The sequence below is a fragment of the Oncorhynchus gorbuscha genome, unplaced genomic scaffold (genome assembly GCF_021184085.1).
Source record: "Oncorhynchus gorbuscha isolate QuinsamMale2020 ecotype Even-year unplaced genomic scaffold, OgorEven_v1.0 Un_scaffold_2452, whole genome shotgun sequence".
NCBI classification, from domain to species: Eukaryota; Metazoa; Chordata; class Actinopteri; order Salmoniformes; family Salmonidae; genus Oncorhynchus; species Oncorhynchus gorbuscha.
Window position 1 is genome coordinate 50001 of NW_025746961.1, and position 20000 is coordinate 70000.

Here is a 20000-nt window from a genome sequence, read left to right on the forward strand (position 1 = left end):
GTGTTCTGTTATCATTTAGCATGGCTGGGGAGGTATTCTGTTATTGTCTAGCAGGGCTGGGGAGGTATTCTGTTATCATTTAGCAGGGATGGGGAGGTATTCTGTTATCGTTTAGCAGGGCTGGGGAGGTATTCTCTTATCATTTAGCAGGCCTGGGGAGGTATTCTCTTATCATTTAGCAGGCCTGGGGAGGTATTCTGTTATCATTTAGCAGGGCTGGGGAAGTATTCTGTTATCATTTAGCAGGGCTGGGGAGGTATTCTGTTATCATTTAGCAGGGCTGGGGAGGTATTCTGTTATCATTTAGCAGGGCTGGGGAGGTATTCTGTTATCATTTAGCAGGGCTGGGGAGGTATTCTGTTATCATTTAGCAGGGCTGGGGAGGTATTCTGTTATCATTTAGCAGGGCTGGGGAGGTATTCTGTTATCATTTAGCAGGGCTGGGGAGGTATTCTGTTATCATTTAGCAGGGCTGGGGAGGTATTCTGTTATCATTTAGCAGGCCTGGGGAGGTATTCTGTTATCATTTAGCAGGCCTGGGGAGGTATTCTGTTATCATTTAGCAGGCCTGGGGAGGTATTCTGCTATCGTCTAGCAGGGCTAGGGAGGTATTCTGTTATCATTTAGCAGGGCTGGGGAGGTATTCTATTATCATTTAGCAGGCCTGGGGAGGTATTCTGTTATCATTTAGCAGGGCTGGGGAGGTATTCTGCTATCGTCTAGCAGGGCTGGGGAGTTTTTCTGTTATCATTTAGCAGGGCTGGGGAGGTATTCTGTTATCATTTAGCAGGGCTGGGGAGGTATTCTGTTATCATTTAGCAGTGCTGGGGAGGTATTCTGTTATCATTTAGCAGGGATGGGGAGGTATTCTGTTATCATTTAGCAGGGCTGGGGAGGTATTCTGTTATCATTTAGCAGGGCTGGGGAGGTATTATGTTATCATTTAGCAGGCCTGGGAGGCATTCTGCTATCGTCTAGCAGGCCTGGGGAGGCATTCTGCTATCGTCTAGCAGGCCTGGGAAGCGTTCTGATATCGTCTAGTAGGCCTGGGGAGGTATTCTGCTATCGTCTAGCAGGCCTGGGGAGGTATTCTGCTATCGTCTAGCAGGCCTGGGGAGGTATTCTGCTATCGTCTAGCAGGCCTGGGGAGGTATTCTGCTATTGTCTAGCAGGCCTGGGAAGCGTTCTGATATCGTCTAGCAGGCCTGGGGAGGTATTCTGCTATCGTCTAGCAGGCCTGGGAAGCGTTCTGCTATCATTTAGCATTCTTCTGTCCACCCCTGAGAACCTTTAACCTTTTTCAATGCAGCGTACCACGCAGGCCACAACAGAGCGGAGCAACATGCAGGCTTGTACACACACAAACACTGAGCAAAACATTGTAGGGTACATGTTGCCGCCTTTTGAGCAAAAGCTTGTTAGCCAGTGTATACACTCAAGGGCTGTTGCACACACATTTTCTACCCAAACTCTACTTAAACCCACACTGTAACCTTAGATGAACTCTCAGCTTTAACGCACACTCTGCTCTCTCTCTCTCTCTCTCTCTCTCTCTCTCTCTCTCTCTCTCTCTCTCTCTCTCTCTCTCTCTCTCTCTCTCTCTCTCTCTCTCTCTCTCTCTCTCTCTCTCTCTCTCTCTCTCTGTCTCTCTCTCTCTCTCAATTCAATTCAATTCAATTCAAGGGCTTTATTGGCATGGGAAACATGTGTTAACATTGCCAAAGCAAGTGAGGTAGACAACATACAAAGTGAATATATAAAGTGAAAAACAACAAAAATTAACAGTAAACATTACACATACAGAAGTTTAAAAACAGTAAAGACATTACAAATGTCATATTATATATATATATACAATCTCTCTCTCTCTCTCTCTCTCCCTCTCCTTAAAGGATAGGAAGCATGAGTTTTTAGTCACCGATGTCACAACCTGCTTGCTGTAATTGTGTAATACCTTGTCTGTTCTTATTTTAGTTTTGTCAACTTTTCGTCATGTTCTCTGTGAAGTAGGCTACGGGAGTTTTGTAATTTATTGCTAGTGCGCTAGCTGACAGACATCTGGATTATATCTATTTCGGATTTCTCTAACTCTCCATTGGCCTAGCAAAGCGTTTGCCTCCCCCTCACTAACTCAGCCTGCGTTCTTTTAAAAGTTTTACCATCAGATGGGCCCCAGCCCCGTCTTTTAATCTGTGATTATGTTTTAGCTGTGTTGTGTTTGTTGCGTTCTAGCTGGTGTCCAGTAGTCGGGCTCTAGCTTGCGAACCATAACCAAGGTGGTTGGCTAGGCTGGCTGGGCTAACTGTATATAGCTAATGTTCTTTGATAACTGGTTAGATGGCGTTATGTATTTCCAAAACGTTGCTTTACTTTAATGTAGTGTAAGCTAGGTGTTGGTAGCAACTGGCTGACTCATTCAATGCTAATGTAATGTTAGCAGGCTGGTAGGGTACTAACTTTAGCAGGCTAGTAGGGCTAACATTAGCAGGCTAGTTGGCTAGCAACCTTGCAAGTTGATTTGTAAACAATACATTCATATTTGTTTGTAAGTTGGCTGAAAATGAAATTGAAACCGATTTGGTTTACACATTTTAAGTTATTTATGTTGGAATTTACATTACAGGGAATAGGCTGGCTTTCCAGGTCCTCCATATTACATCACACCGCAGAAAAAAAAGCTTTCCGACATGACTTCGGCATTCTTTGGAATTCTGATCCGTTTTATGTAATAACTCGAAAAATAAGTGCGGTGTAACTTTCCATTGGGACTTTTGATGATGATTCTAATGCCAATCCACATGTTACATGTGGTTACGTTTATGATACATACCCTTTTAAGAACCATACCCTTTAAGATTCCTACTGTTTAAGAACCCTACCCTTTAAATAAATGAAAAACTTGCACACTGCTGGTTAATTAAACGTACATACCAGCCTTTCTGCCTTCAGAGATTCATATTCAGAATATGAATAGAAAATTGACAAATACTGATTCACCAGGATTCAAACTGCGATCAAGTACTGTGTTCTTGTTGCCCCTTTTAACTTCTTTAGTTAACGTCTCACATACAGTCTGAACAGAAACAGGCTTGTTTACCTGGTTCGTTGTTAAATACTGTCTGAACAGAAACAGACTTGTTTACCTGGTTCGTTGTTAAATACTGTCTGAACAGAAACAGGCTTGTTTACCTGGTTCCTTATTAAATACGGTCTGAACAGAAGCAGGCTTGTTTACCTGGTTCGTTGTTAAATACTGTCTGAACAGAAACAGGCTTGTTTACCTGGTTCGTTGTTAAATACTGTCTGAACAGAAACAGGCTTGTTTACCTGGTTCGTTGTTAAATACGGTCTGAACAGAAACAGGCTTGTTTACCTGGTTCGTTGTTAAATACTGTCTGAACAGAAACAGGCTTGTTTACCTGGTTCGTTGTTAAATACTGTCTGAACAGAAACAGGCTTGTTTACCTGGTTCGTTGTTAAATACTGTCTGAACAGAAACAGGCTTGTTTACCTGGTTCGTTGAGGGACATTTGAGTGTGTGTGTGTGTGTGTGTGTGTGTGTGTGTGTGTGTGTGTGTGTGTGTGTGTGTGTGTGTGTGTGTGTGTGTGTGTGTGTGTGTGTGTGTGTGTGTGTGTGTGTGTGTGTGTGTGTGTGTGTGTGTGTGTGTGTGTGTGTGTGTGTGTGTGTGTGTGTGAGGGAAGGTGTGTGTGTGTGTGTGAGAGGGGAAGGTGTGTGTGTGTGTGAGAGGGAAGGTGTGTGTGTGTGTGAGAGGGAAGGTGTGTGTGTGTGTGAGAGGAAGGTGTGTGTGTGTGTGAGAGGGAAGGTGTGTGTGTGTGTGTGAGTGGTGAAGTGTGTGTGTGTGTGTGTGTGTGTGTGTGTGTGTGTGTGTGTGTGTGTGTGTGTGTGTGTGTGTGTGTGTGTGTGTGTGTGTGTGTGTGTGTGTGTGAGAGAGGGAAGGTAGGTGCGTGTGTGTGTGTGTGAGAGGGAAGGTGTGTGTATGTGGCGGTAGGGCCTCAGCATGGTGTTTGCGTGTGAGTGTGTGTGTGTGTTTATTTTTTATTTATTATACCTTTATTTAACCAGGTAGGCTAGTTGAGAACAAGTTCTCATTTGCAACTGCGACCTGTGTGTGTGTGTGTGTGTGTGTGTGTGTGTGTGTGTGTGTGTGTGTGTGTGTGTGTGTGTGTGTGTGTGTGTGTGTGTGTGTGTGTGTGTGTGTGTGTGTGTGTGTGTGTGTGTGTGTGTGTGTGTGTGTGTGTGTGTGTGTGTGTGTGTGTGTGTGTGTCTTGCTACAGTGTGTGGGGAGAACACAGTGTAACGCAGTTCATCACTGTGAGCCACAGAGTCAGCCTGCCAGACACTCAGACTCACTAGAACACTGATGGTGACAGTCCCAGCCAAGAGGTGGCCAAGAGTATCTTCTAGACAGATAACCTTGCAAAATTACAATTAGAATTCTTTATTACTTGGCATATTCACAAGTTCCCGGGTACTTAAAAAGTTAAGTGAGTCACTATTGTTCCCTGTATGCAGTAGAATGAGAAGGAAGGAGGAGGAAGAACAACCAGAAGAGGAGGAGGAGGGTGAGGAGGATGATAGAGAGGAAGAAGATGTGGAGGAGGAGGAGGAGGAGGAGGAGGAGAGGGGAAGGAGGAAGAACAACCAGAAGAGGAGGAGGAGGGTGAGGAGGATGATAGAGAGGAGGAAGATGTGGAGGAGGAGGAGGAGGAGAGGGGAAGGAGGAAGAACAACCAGAAGAGGAGGAGGAGGGTGAGGAGGATGATAGAGAGGAGGAAGATGTGGAGGAGGAGGAGGAGGAGAGGGGAAGGAGGAAGAACAACCAGAAGAGGAGGAGGAGGGTGAGGAGGATGATAGAGAGGAGGAGGAGGAGGAGGAGGAGGAGGAGGAGGAGGAGGAGGAGGAGGAGGAGGAGGAGGAGGAGGAGGAGGAGGAGGAGAGGGGAAGGAGGAAGAAGAGAGTCAAGAGAGAGAGAGGATATGGAAGGGACAAGGATGAGGAGAAGAAACAGAGGGAGTAGAGGATTGATGGGGCTATTTATGCATCTATGCCATTACCTTCAACATTATTTACAATGACACATCTCAGCATCACAAGTAGTGACACCTAAACAACTACCATTACCTTCGACATGATATACAATGACACCTAAACAACTACCATTACCTTCGACATGATATACAATGACACATCTCAGCATCACAAGTAGTGACACCTAAACAACTACCATTACCTTCAACATGATATACAATGACACCTAAACAACTACCATTACCTTCGACATGATATACAATGACACCTAAACAACTACCATTACTTTCAACATTATATACAATGACACCTAAACAACTACCATTACCTTCGACATGATATACAATGACACCTAAACAACTACCATTACCTTTGACATTATTTACAATGACACCTAAACAACTACCATTACCTTCAACATGATATACAATGACACCTAAACAACTACCATTACTTTCAACATTATATACAATGACACCTAAACAACTACCATTACCTTCAACATGATATACAATGACACCTAAACAACTACCATTACTTTCAACATTATATACAATGACACCTAAACAACTACCATTACCTTCGACATGATATACAATGACACATCTCAGCATCACAACTAGTGACACCTAAACAACTACCATTACCTTCAACATTATTTACAATGACACATCTCAGCATCACAACTAGTGACACCTAAACAACTACCATTACCTTCAACATTATTTACAATGACACATCTCAGCATCACAACTAGTGACACCTAAACAACTACCATTACCTTCAACATTATTTACAATGACACATCTCAGCATCACAAGTTATGACACCTAAACAACTACCATTACCTTCAACATTATTTACAATGACACATCTCAGCATCACAAGTAGTGACACCTAAACAACTACCATTACCTTCAACATTATTTACAAGGACACATCTCAGCATCACAAGTTATGACACCTAAACAACTACCATTACCTTCAACATTATTTACAATGACACATCTCAGCATCACAACTAGTGACACCTAAACAACTACCATTACCTTCAACATTATTTACAATGACACATCTCAGCATCACAAGTTATGACACCTAAACAACTACCATTACCTTCGACATGATATACAATGACACCTAAACAACTACCATTACCTTCAACATGATATACAATGACACCTAAACAACTACCATTACCTTTGACATTATTTACAATGACACCTAAACAACTACCATTACCTTCAACATGATATACAATGACACCTAAACAACTACCATTACAGCAATGACACAAACAACTACCATTACCTTTGACATTATTTACAATGACACCTAAACAACTACCATTACACAATGACACCTAAACAACAATGACACCTAAACAACTACCATACCTTCAACATGATATTTATACAATGACACCTAAACAACTACCATTACCTTCATCACACCTAAACAACTACCATTACCTTCAACATTATATACAATGACACCTAAACAACTACCATTACCTTCACATTATATACAATGACACCTAAACAACTACCATTACCTTCGAGATGACACCTAAACAACTACCATTACCTTCAACATGATATACAATGACATTATTTAACAATGACACCTAAACAACTACCATTACCTTCGACATGATATACAATGACACCTAAACAACTACCATTACCTTCAACATGATATACAATGACACCTAAACAACTACCATTACCTTCAACATGATATACAATGACACCTAAACAACTACCATTACCTTCGACATGATATACAATGACACCTAAACAACTACCATTACCTTCAACATGATATACAATGACACCTAAACAACTACCATTACCTTCGACATGATATACAATGACACCTAAACAACTACCATTACCTTCGACATGATATACAATGACACCTAAACAACTACCATTACCTTCAACATGATATACAATGACACCTAAACAACTACCATTACCTTCAACATGATATACAATGACACCTAAACAACTACCATTACCTTCAACATGATATACAATGACACCTAAACAACTACCATTACCTTCGACATGATATACAATGACACCTAAACAACTACCATTACCTTCGACATGATATACAATGACACCTAAACAACTACCATTACCTTCAACATGATATACAATGACACCTAAACAACTACATTACCTTCAACATGATATACAATGACACCTAAACAACTACCATTACCTTACAATGACACCTAAACAACTACCATTACCTTTGACATTATTTACAATGACACCTAAACAACTACCATTACCTTCAACATGATATACAATGACACCTAAACAACTACCATTACCTTCGACATGATATACAATGACACCTAAACAACTACCATTACCTTCGACATTATTTACAATGACACCTAAACAACTACCATTACCTTCAACATTATATACAATGACACCTAAACAACTACCATTACCTTCGACATTATATACAATGACACCTAAACAACTACCATTACCTTCGACATGATATACAATGACACCTAAACAACTACCATTACCTTCAACATGATATACAATGACACCTAAACAACTACCATTACCTTCAACATGATATACAATGACACCTAAACAACTACCATTACCTTCGACATGATATACAATGACACCTAAACAACTACCATTACCTTCAACATTATATACAATGACACCTAAACAACTACCATTACCTTGATATACAATGACACCTAAACAACTACCATTACCTTCAACATGATTTACAATGACACCTAAACAACTACCATTACCTTCAACATGATATACAATGACACCTAAACAACTACCATTACCTTCAACATGATATACAATGACACCTAAACAACTACCATTACCTTCACATGATATACAATGACACCTAAACAACTACCATTACCTTCAACATGATATACAATGACACCTAAACAACTACCATTACCTTCGACATGATATACAATGACACCTAAACAACTACCATTACCTTCAACATGATATACAATGACACCTAAACAACTGACCTTCAACATGATATACAATGACACCTAAACAACTACCATTATCTTCGACATGATATACAATGACACCTAAACAACTACCATTACCTTCAACATGATATACAATGACACCTAAACAACTACCATTACCTTCAACATGATATACAATGACACCTAAACAACTATTACCTTCGATGATATACAATGACACCTAAACAACTACCATTACCTTCAACATGATATACAATGACACCTAAACAACTACCATTACCTTCGACATGATATACAATGACACCTAAACAACTACCATTACCTTTGACATTATTTACAATGACACCTAAACAACTACCATTACCTTCAACATGATATACAATGACACCTAAACAACTACCATTACCTTCAACATGATATACAATGACACCTAAACAACTACCATTACCTTCGACATGATATACAATGACACCTAAACAACTACCATTACCTTCGACATTATTTACAATGACACCTAAACAACTACCATTACCTTCAACATTATATACAATGACACCTAAACAACTACCATTACCTTCGACATGATATACAATGACACCTAAACAACTACCATTACCTTCAACATGATATACAATGACACCTAAACAACTACCATTACCTTCGACATGATATACAATGACACCTAAACAACTACCATTACCTTCAACATTATATACAATGACACCTAAACAACTACCATTACCTTCAACATGATATACAATGACACCTAAACAACTACCATTACCTTCAACATGATATACAATGACACCTGACAACTACCATTACCTTCGACATGATATACAATGACACCTAAACAACTACCATTACCTTCGACATGATATACAATGACACCTAAACAACTACCATTACCTTCAACATGATATACAATGACACCTAAACAACTACCTAGGCAACACTTCCATCACTCACAACATGACAGCGACGACATCAGTTCAATGTGGTCATAGTGTTTATGGCCCCAACCAACTACACAGTGACAATATTTAGGTCCTCATTTCATTGTACACTGCTGCGCTCCACAATGTGCCCTTCATTGCGTTGTCACTATTCCCTATGTAGTGCACTACTTCTAATCAGGGTAGGTAGGACTGCCTCCTAGGGCTCTGTTGAAATGTAGTGCACTACTTCTAACCAGGGTAGGTAGGACTGGCTCATAGGGCTCTGTTGAAATGTAGTGCACTACTTCTAACCAGGGTAGGTAGGACTGCCTCATAGGGCCCTGTTGAAATGTAGTGCACTACTTCTAACCAGGGTAGGTAGGACTGCCTCATAGGGCTCTGTTGAAATGTAGTGCCCTACTTCTAACCAGGGTTGGTAGGACTGCCTCCTAGGGCTCTGTTGAAATGTAGTGCACTACTTCTAACCAGGGTAGGTAGGACTGCCTCATAGGGCTCTGTTGAAATGTAGTGCACTACTTCTAACCAGGGTAGGTAGGACTGCCTCATAGGGTCTGTTGAAATGTAGTGCACTACTTAGTAAAAAGAGTACCATTTGGGTTGCAACCTAGGACTGTAGGACAGTATTAATGTGCTATATTCACTGTAGATTCCTAATGCGTCCTAAAGCAGACAGAGAGGATAAATATTATGGAGCCTGTCCGTTCTTCAAGGCTTTATTGTAATCAGCATCTCTAATGATCGGCCCCCGGGTCTGGGCCCCAGAAGTGATCTATTTTAAATACACTTCCACCCCATCACCTCCCACTCCCCCAATGCCGGAGCGCTGTCATTGCCCATTGTAATTCTATTGGCAGGACTCCATTGTAAGTAGGTAAGGAATGGAGCGTGGAGCAGTGTGATATTTATATTATGTTTAGAGCTCTCTCTCTCTCTTTCTCTCTCTTTCTCTCTGTCTCTCTCTCTCTCTCTCTCTCTCTCTCTCTCTCTCTCTCTCTCTCTCTTTCTCTCTCTCTCTCTCTCTCTCTCTCTCTCTCTCTCTCTCTCTTTCTCTCTCTCTCTCTCTCTCTCTCTCTCTCTCTCTCTCTCTCTCTCTCTCTCTCTCTCTCTCTCTCTCTCTCTCTCTCTCTCTCTCTCTCTCTGTCTCTGTCTCTCTCTCTCTCTCTGTCTCTGTCTCTGTCTCTGTCTCTGTCTCTCTCTCTCTCTCTCTCTCTCTCTCTCTCTCTCTCTCTCTCTCTCTCTCTCTCTCTCTAACTCCACCAGCCGTCTACACTATGCATTTATCCTCACATTCGTCTAGCGAACACCTCCACCGCCACCATGACACCGTGCTTTCCAACACAATTTACCTGACTCAGCTTTTGTGCTCTGTCAAAGCTGAGTCTAGCTGATATAAACCCCCGTATATTTTCAGGTTTCTGTATAACACGGAACCCAAACCGGCTGAGCGTGTGCCATCGTGCATACATTTATTTTGTCCCCCCACACATTATAATTGAATAACATTTATTTGGCAACACTCGCGGTGTAGTCAGGGTATTAGTGTTTCTAAGTGAGCAATGATTCTGTCTGTTTCTCTTTCTCGGTCTGTTTCTCCACTGTCTAGTGGTAGAGGAGAGGGAGGGAGACAGACACCCCCCTCTCTGTCTCTGTCTGTTTCTCCATTGTCTAGTGGTAGAGGAGAGGGAGGGAGACAGACACCCCCCCCTCTTTCTCGGTCTGTTTCTCCACTGTCTAGTGGTAGAGGAGAGGGAGGGAGACAGACACCCCCCTCTCTGTCTCTGTCTGTTTCTCCATTGTCTAGTGGTAGAGGAGAGGGAGGGAGACAGACACCCCCCTCTTTCTCGGTCTGTTTCTCCACTGTCTAGTGGTAGAGGAGAGGGAGGAGACAGACACCCCCTCTTTCTCGGTCTGTTTCTCCATTGTCTAGTGGTAGAGGAGAGGGAGGGAGACAGACACCCCCTCTCTTTCTCGGTCTGTTTCTCCACTGTCTAGTGGTAGAGGAGAGGGAGGGAGACAGACACCCCCCTCTCTCTCTCTGTCTGTTTCTCCACTGTCTAGTGGTAGAGGAGAGGGAGGGAGACAGACACCCCCTCTCTGTCTCTGTCTGTTTCCCCACTGTCTAGTGGTAGAGGAGAGGGAGGGAGACAGACACCCCCCTCTCTGTCTCTGTCTGTTTCTCCATTGTCTAGTGGTAGAGGAGAGGGAGGGAGACAGACACCCCCCCCTCTCTCTCTCTTCTGTTTCTCCACTGTCTAGTGGTAGAGGAGAGGGAGGGAGACAGACACCCCCCTCTCTCTCTCTGTCTGTTTCTCCACTGTCTAGTGGTAGAGGAGAGGGAGGGAGACAGACACCCCCCTCTCTGTCTGTTTCTCCACTGTCTAGTGGTAGAGGAGAGGGAGGGAGACAGACACCCCCCTCTCTGTCTGTTTCTCCACTGTCTAGTGGTAGAGGAGAGGGAGGGAGACAGACACCCCCCTCTCTGTCTCTGTCTGTTTCTCCATTGTCTAGTGGTAGAGGAGAGGGAGGGAGACAGACAACCCCCCCTCTCTCTCTCTGTCTGTTTCTCCACTGTCTAGTGGTAGAGGAGAGGGAGGGAGACAGACACCCCCCTCTCTCTCTCTCTGTCTGTTTCTCCACTGTCTAGTGGTAGAGGAGAGGGAGGGAGACAGACACCCCCCCCCTCTCTCTCTCTGTCTGTTTCTCCACTGTCTAGTGGTAGAGGAGAGGGAGGGAGACAGACACCCCCCTCTCTGTCTCTGTCTGTTTCTCCATTGTCTAGTGGTAGAGGAGAGGGAGGGAGACAGACAACCCCCCCCCCTCTCTCTGTCTGTTTCTCCACTGTCTAGTGGTAGAGGAGAGGGAGGGAGACAGACACCCCCCTCTCTGTCTGTTTCTCCACTGTCTAGTGGTAGAGGAGAGGGAGGGAGACAGACACCCCCCCTCTCTCTGTCTGTTTCTCCACTGTCTAGTGGTAGAGGAGAGGGAGGGAGACAGACACCCCTCTCTGTCTCTGTCTGTTTCTCCACTGTCTAGTGGTAGAGGAGAGGGAGGGAGACAGACACCCCCCTCTGTCTGTTTCTCCACTGTCTAGTGGTAGAGGAGAGGGAGGGACACAGACACCCCCTCTCTGTCTGTTTCTCCACTGTCTAGTGGTAGAGGAGAGGGAGGGAGACAGACACCCCCCCTCTCTCTGTCTGTTTCTCCACTGTCTAGTGGTAGAGGAGAGGGAGGGAGACAGACACCCCCCTCTCTGTCTCTGTCTGTTTCTCCACTGTCTAGTGGTAGAGGAGAGGGAGGGAGACAGACACCCCCCTCTCTGTCTCTGTCTGTTTCTCCACTGTCTAGTGGTAGAGGAGAGGGAGGGAGACAGACACCCCCCAATGTCTGTTCCTCCACTGTCTAGTGGTAGAGGAGAGGGAGGGAGACAGACACCCCCCTCTCTGTCTCTGTCTGTTCCTCCACTGTCTAGTGGTAGAGGAGAGGGAGGGAGACAGACACCCCCCTCTGTCTGTTTCTCCACTGTCTACTGGTAGAGGAGAGGGAGGGAGACAGACACCCGCCAATGTCTGTTCCTCCACTGTCTAGTGGTAGAGGAGGGAGGGAGACAGACACCCCCCTCTGTCTGTTTCTCCACTGTCTAGTGGTAGAGGAGAGGGAAGGAGACAGACACCCCCCTCTCTGTCTCTGTCTGTTTCTCCATTGTCTAGTGGTAGAGGAGAGGGAGGGAGACAGACACCCCCCTCTGTCTGTTTCTCCACTGTCTAGGGGTAGAGGAGAGGGAGGGAGACAGACACCCCCTCCTCACCGGGGCTCTTATTGATCACACCACAAAGTGCCATTCACTTGTTTATCATCCAGAATAATGCACTTCAATTGGCCCTCCTCCCTGTCTGCCTCTGTGTGTGTTTTGGCTTGCTTTGTGTGTGTGTGTGTGTTTGTGTGTGCATGTGTGTGTGTGCACGTGCCTGCCTGCCTGTGTGCGTGCCTGCTTATCTGCGTCCGTGTGTGTGTATTGTGTGTTTGCAACCACACGCATCGATGTTCTCATCCAGTCCATTGAGCAACAAATGAAGGCGGAGAACAGAGTCCCCACAGTCTTTACTACAAGCCTCTATGATTTCCTCCACTTCACAGCTTCGCTCATTGGGCTTTTGTCATCAACATTAATGTGTTGGCAGGACATCAATTTTCTCCAATGACTAACCATCTTGATAATAGGCCCAATTGCAGTGTGTGTAGACACATTGAGGGGAGCTTGAAGTTCTGATGCATTCTGTTGAACCGTGACAAGCTGAGCTGTAAACACTACAGCCAGGTCACCTGTCATACAGGTCAGAATTGGATGTCCATCCATGTGTGAGGACGTTGGGAGATGACGTAGAAACCAGACACTCGGGGGCAACAGTGACCGCTGTTACCTTCTAGTAGGTTTGGGTGTTACTAGCGTGTGAATATCTGCCAAAGGTAATCATCTGGTGCCAAAGGTTACAAGTTTCAATCCAATTTTGATAGTATTGTTTTAAACCTTTCCTAGACATTAGCCCTTATCGAAACCATTTGGAGTTAATGTCTAACCTTAACCATTCAGAGTTAATGCCTAACCTTAACCATTCATAGTTAATGCCTAACCTTAACCATTCAGAGTTAATGCCTAACCTTAACCATTCAGAGTTAATGCCTAACCTTAACCATTCAGAGTTAATGCCTTACCTTAACCATTCAGAGTTAATGCCTAACCTTAACCATTCATAGTTAATGCCTAACCTTAACCATTCAGAGTTAATGCCTAACCTTAACCATTCAGAGTTAATGCCTTACCTTAACCATTCAGAGTTAATGCCTAACCTTAACCATTCAGAGTTAATGCCTAACCTTAACCATTCAGAGTTAATGCCTAACCTTAACCATTCAGAGTTAATGCCTAACCTTAACCATTCATAGTTAATGCCTAACCTTAACCATTCAGAGTTAATGCCTGAACTTAATCTTAAACACTTTGAAATTTGACGTTTGAAAACATGTAAAATGTCTTATTCAGAGTTAGACTGTGAAGCAGGTAAAACATGTATTCAGAGTTAATGTCTTATTCTAACCATTCAGACTTAATGCAGGTAGAAACATGTATAAACGTCTTATTCTAGAGTGAGACTGTGAGAGCAGGTAGAAACATTATAAAGTCTTATTCTAACTGAGACTGTGAGATCTAAAACATGTTGAAATTCTAACGTTGTGAGAAACATGTATAAACGTCTTATTCTAACATGAGACTGTGAGAGCAGGTAGAAACATGTATAAATGTCTTATTCTAACGTGAGACTGTGAGAGCAGGTAGAAACATGTATAAATGTCTTATTCTAACATGAGACTGTGAGAGCAGGTAGAAACATGTATGAATGTCTTATTCTAACATGAGACTGTGAGAGCAGGTAGAAACATGTATAAACGTCTTATTCTAACATGAGACTGTGAGAGCAGGTAGAAACATGTATAAACGTCTTATTCTAACATGAGACTGTGAGAGCAGGTAGAAACATGTATAAACGTCTTATTCTAACATGAGACTGTGAGAGCAGGTAGAAACATGTATAAACGTCTTATTCTAACATGAGACTGTGAGAGCAGGTAGAAACATGTATGAATGTCTTATTCTAACATGAGACTGTGAGAGCAGGTAGAAACATGTATAAACGTCTTATTCTAACGTGAGACTGTGAGAGCAGGTAGAAACATGTATAAACGTCTTATTCTAACATGAGACTGTGAGAGCAGGTAGAAACATGTATGAATGTCTTATTCTAACATGAGACTGTGAGAGCAGGTAGAAACATGTATAAACGTCTTATTCTAACATGAGACTGTGAGAGCAGGTAGAAACATGTATGAATGTCTTATTCTAACATGAGACTGTGAGAGCAGGTAGAAACATGTATAAACGTCTTATTCTAACGTGAGACTGTGAGAGCAGGTAGAAACATGTATAAACGTCTTATTCTAACATGAGACTGTGAGAGCAGGTAGAAACATGTATAAATGTCTTATTCTAACATGAGACTGTGAGAGCAGGTAGAAACATGTATAAACGTCTTATTCAACATGAGACTGAATACCTGTACCTTATTCTAAATGAGACTGTGAGAGCAGGTAGAAACATGTATAAACGTCTTATTCTAATAGACTGTACCAGGTAGAAACATTCTAAATCAGATTCTAACGGGCTGTACCAACATGAGTCTGAATACCTGTACCTTATTCTAAATCAGATAGGGGTAGAAACATGTATGGCTTATTCTAACATGAGACTGAATACCATGTACCTTATTCTAAATCAGACTGTGAGAGCAGGTAGAAACTGTATAAACGTCTTATTCTAACGTGAGACTGAATACCTGTACCTAAACGTCTTATTCTAAATGAGACTGTGAGAGCAGGTAGAAACATGTATAAACGTCCTAACATGAGACTGTGAATAGAAACATGTATGTACCTCTTATTCTAACGTGAGACTGTGAGAGCAAATCAGATAGGGGACGGGCTGTATTCAACATGAGTCTGAATACCTGTACCTAACATCTAAATCAGATAGGGGACGGGCTGTACCAACATGAGTCTGAATACCTGTACCTACGTTCTAAATCAGATAGGGGACGGGCTGTACCAACATGAGTCTGAATACCTGTACCTACGATCTAAATCAGATAGGGGATGGGCTGTACCAACATGAGTCTGAATACCTGTACCTACGATCTAAATCAAATAGGGGACGGGCTGTACCAACATGAGTCTGAATACCTGTACCTACGATCTAAATCAGATAGGGGACGGGCTGTACCAACATGAGTCTGAATACCTGTACCTACGTTCTAAATCAGATAGGGGACGGGCTGTACCAACATGAATAAATAATGGGTAAATAAATAAATAATAATAAAAATGCATCGGTTGACATTCTCAGTATGGAGGAGTATGTTGGTAAGAGTATACATCCTTACTCAGTAGTACATTCTAAATAGTAGGTGATAGGATTATTACACAGTATGCAGTAGATTCTAAACAGTAGGTGATATGATTATTACACAGTATGCAGTAGATTCTAAACAGTAGGTGATATGATTATTACACAGTATACAGTACTTTCTAAATAGTAGGTGATATGATTATTACACAGTATGCAGTAGATTCTAAATAGTAGGTGATATGATTATTACACAGTATGCAGTACATTCTAAATAGTAGGTGATATGATTATTACACAGTATGCAGTAGATTCTAAACAGTAGGTGATATGATTATTACACAGTATGCAGTACTTTCTAAATAGTAGGTGATATGATTATTACACAGTATGCAGTACTTTCTAAATAGTAGGTGATAGGATTATTACACAGTATGCAGTAGATTCTAAACAGTAGGTGATTTGATTATTACACCGTATGCAGTAGATTCTAAATAGTAGGTGATATGATTATTACACGGTATGCAGTACTTTCTAAATAGTAGGTGATAGGATTATTACACAGTATGCAGTAGATTCTAAATAGTAGGTGATATGATTATTACACAGTATGCAGTACTTTCTAAATAGTAGGTGATAGGATTATTACACAGTATGCAGTAGATTCTAAATAGTAGGTGATATGATTATTACACAGTATGCAGTACATTCTAAATAGTAGGTGATATGATTATTACACAGTATGCAGTAGATTCTAAATAGTAGGTGATAGGTAGTATGATTATTACACAGTATGCAGTCGATTCTAAATAGTAGGTGATATGATTATTACACAGGTTGCAGTAGATTCTAAATAGTAGGTGATAGGATTACTACATGGTATGCAGTACATTCTAAATAGTAGGTGATATGATTATTACACGGTATGCAGTACATTCTAAATAGTAGGTGATATGATTATTACACGGTATGCAGTACATTCTAAATAGTAGGTAATACGATTATTACATGGTATGCAGTACATTCTGTATAGTAGGTAATACGATTATTACATGGTATGCAGTACATTCTGTATAGTAGGTCATATGATTATTACACAGTATGCAGTACATTCTGTATAGTAGGTCATATGATTATTACACAGTATGCAGTTCTAGTAAATAGTAAAGAGACATGGCCACACAGTCTCTCTCTGGCACACACACACACACACACCTGCTTTATTTCTACGAGTGTCTCTCTGTCGGCCCTGTCTTATCATATTGTCCCTGTCTGAGGGGGGTGTAAATCTAAGTGATGTGGAATCAGAGGGCGATGTGTGGACTGGGCAGTGTGTGGACTGGGCGGTGTGTGGACTGGGCAGTGTGTGGACTGGGAGGTGTGTGGACTGGGCAGTGTGGGGACTGGGAGGTGTGTGGATGGGAGATGTGTGGACTGGGCAGTGTGTGGACTGGGAGGTGTGTGGACTGGGCAGTGTGTGGATGGGAGAGGTGTGGACTGGGCAGTGTGTGGACTGGGCAGGTGTGTGGACTGGGAGGTGTGTGGACTGGGCGGTGTGTGGACTGGGCGATGTGTGGACTGGGAGGTGTGTGGACTGGGAGGTGTGTGGACTGGGCGGTATGTGGACTGGGCGGTGTGTGGACTGGGCGGTGTGTGGACTGGGCGGTGTGTGGACTGGGCGGTGTGTGGACTGGGCGGTATGTGGACTGGGAGGTGTGTGGACTTGGGAGGTGTGTGGACTTGGGAGGTGTGTGGACTGGGAGGTGTGTGGACTGGGAGGTGTGTGGACTGGGCGGTGTGTGGATTGGGAGGTGTGTGTGTGAAGGCGAGGTTCATACACCTCCTGTCCCAACTGCTCCTGTCCCGGTCTGTCAGGGTCACTCTCCCTAACACACCTCCTGTCCCAGTCTGTCAGGGTCACTCTCCCTAACACACCTCCTGTCCCAGTCTGTCAGGGCCGGGAGACCAGGGTAGGGAGAACATGGCAGGACAGGGCCGGGAGACCAGGGTAGGGAGAACAGGGCAGGACAGGGCCAGGAGACCAGGGTAGGGAGAAATAGGGCAGGACAGGGCCAGAAGAACAGGGCAGGACAGGGCCAGGAGACCAGGGTAGGGAGAACAGGGCAGGACAGGGCCAGGAGAACAGGGCAGGACAGGGCCAGGAGACCAGGGTAGGGAGAACAGGGCAGGACAGGGCCAGGAGACCAGGGTAGGGAGAACAGGGCAGGACAGGGCCAGGAGACCAGGGTAGGGAGAACAGGGCAGGACAGGGCCAGGAGACCAGGGTAGGGAGAACAGGGCAGGACAGGGCCAGGAGACCAGAGTAGGGGAGAACAGGGCAGGACAGGGCCAGGAGACCAGGGTAGGGAGAACAGGGCAGGACAGGGCCAGGAGACCAGAGTAGGGAGAACAGGGCAGGACAGGGCCAGGAGACCAGGGTCGGGAGAACAGGGCAGGACAGGGCCAGGAGACCAGGGTAGGGGGACAGGGTAGGGAGAAGACATCGCAGGGCAGGGACAAGAGAGAATGATGGTGGTGATGGTGGTGATGGTGGTGGTGTTGATGTTGATGATGATGATGATTGTGACGATAATGATTGTGATGATGATCATGATGATGATGATTGTGATTGTGATGAAAAAGGCAATACACAATCAGATCTTTTTTTGTATTTCTCTCTCCCTCCCTCTCTCGCTGTCAATCTCTCTATCTCTATTTGTCTCTCCATCTCTCGCTCTCTCCCTCCCTCTCTCGCTGTCGATCTCTCTATTTCTATTGTCTCTCCCTCTCTCGCTCTCTCCCTCCCTCTCTCACTGTCGATCTCTCTCTCTATCTACTCTATCCTATCTCTATCTCTTCTCTCCCCCCTCTCTCTCTATTTATCTCTCTCTCGCTCTGTCTCTCTATCTCCTCTTTCCTCTCTATCTTTCTCCCCTCTCCCTTCCTCCTCTCTCTCCCTCTCTCTCTCTTCCTCCTCTCTCTCTCTCTCTCTCTCTCTCTCTCTCTCTCTCTCTCTCTCTCCTCTCCCCACTCTCTCTCCTCTCGCTATCTCTCCCCATTCTCTCTCCCTCTCTCTCTCCTTCCCTTCTCTTTCTCTCTTTCTCTCTCTCTCTCTCTCTCTCTCTCTCTCTCTCTCTCTCTCTCTCTCTCTCTCTCTCTCTCTCTCTCTCTATCTGTCTCTCTATCTCCTCTTTCTCTCTATCTGTCTCTCTCGCTCTGTCTCTCGATCTCCTCTTTCCTCTCTATCTCTCCCCTCTCCTTTCCTTCTCTCTCTCTCCCTCTCTCTCTTTCTCCTCTCTCTCTCTCTCTCTCTCCTCTCCCCATTCTCTCTCCCTCTCTTTCTCTCTCCCCTCTCTTTCTCTCTCGCTCTCTCCCTCTCTCTCTCTCCCTCCTCTCTCTTTCTCTCTCTCTCTCTCTGCCACCATCCCAGGGTATGATGTATCTGGAGGAGAGAAGGCTGGTCCACAGAGATCTGGCAGCCCGTAATGTTCTGGTCAAGTCCCCCAACCACATCAAGATCACTGACTTTGGCCTGGCCAGACTGCTGGACGTCGACGAGAAAGAATATAACGCTGACGGGGGCAAGGTGTGTGTGTGTGTGTGTGTGTGTGTGTGTGTGTGTGTGTGTGTGTGTGTGTGTGTGTGTGTGTGTGTGTGTGTGTGTGTGTGTGTGTGTGTGTGTGTGTGTGTGTGTGTGTGTGTGTGTGTGTGTGTGTGTGTGTGTGTGTGGTGGGTGGGTGGTGGGTGGGTGTGTGTGTGTGTATTGGGATGGTATACAGAATCACATCTAAATGTTTAATGTAAACCATTGATTAATATATACACTACCGTTTAAAAGTTTGGGGTCATTTAGAAATGTCCTTGTTTTTGAAAGACATCAAATTGATCAGATATACAGTGTAGACATTGTTAATGTTGTAAATGACTATTGTAGCTGGAAACAGCTGATTTTAAATGGAATGTCTACATAGGCCTACAGAGGCACATTATCAGCAACCATTTCTATTTTAAAACAATTGCAAA

General features: G+C 43.9%; 1 protein-coding gene across 1 annotated transcript in view; it reads left to right on the top strand.

Annotated features, from left to right (window-relative positions):
- LOC124025800 (receptor tyrosine-protein kinase erbB-4-like) overlaps nucleotides 1-20000 on the top strand; it is a gene marked incomplete at its 3' end in the record, with an annotated part of 68679 nt that overhangs the window by 46306 nt on the left and 2373 nt on the right. Inside the window, exon 6 of the mRNA XM_046339127.1 lies at nucleotides 19408-19563. Within this exon, the coding sequence (XP_046195083.1) occupies nucleotides 19408-19563 (156 nt within the window). The remainder of the gene's footprint in view (nucleotides 1-19407; nucleotides 19564-20000) is intronic.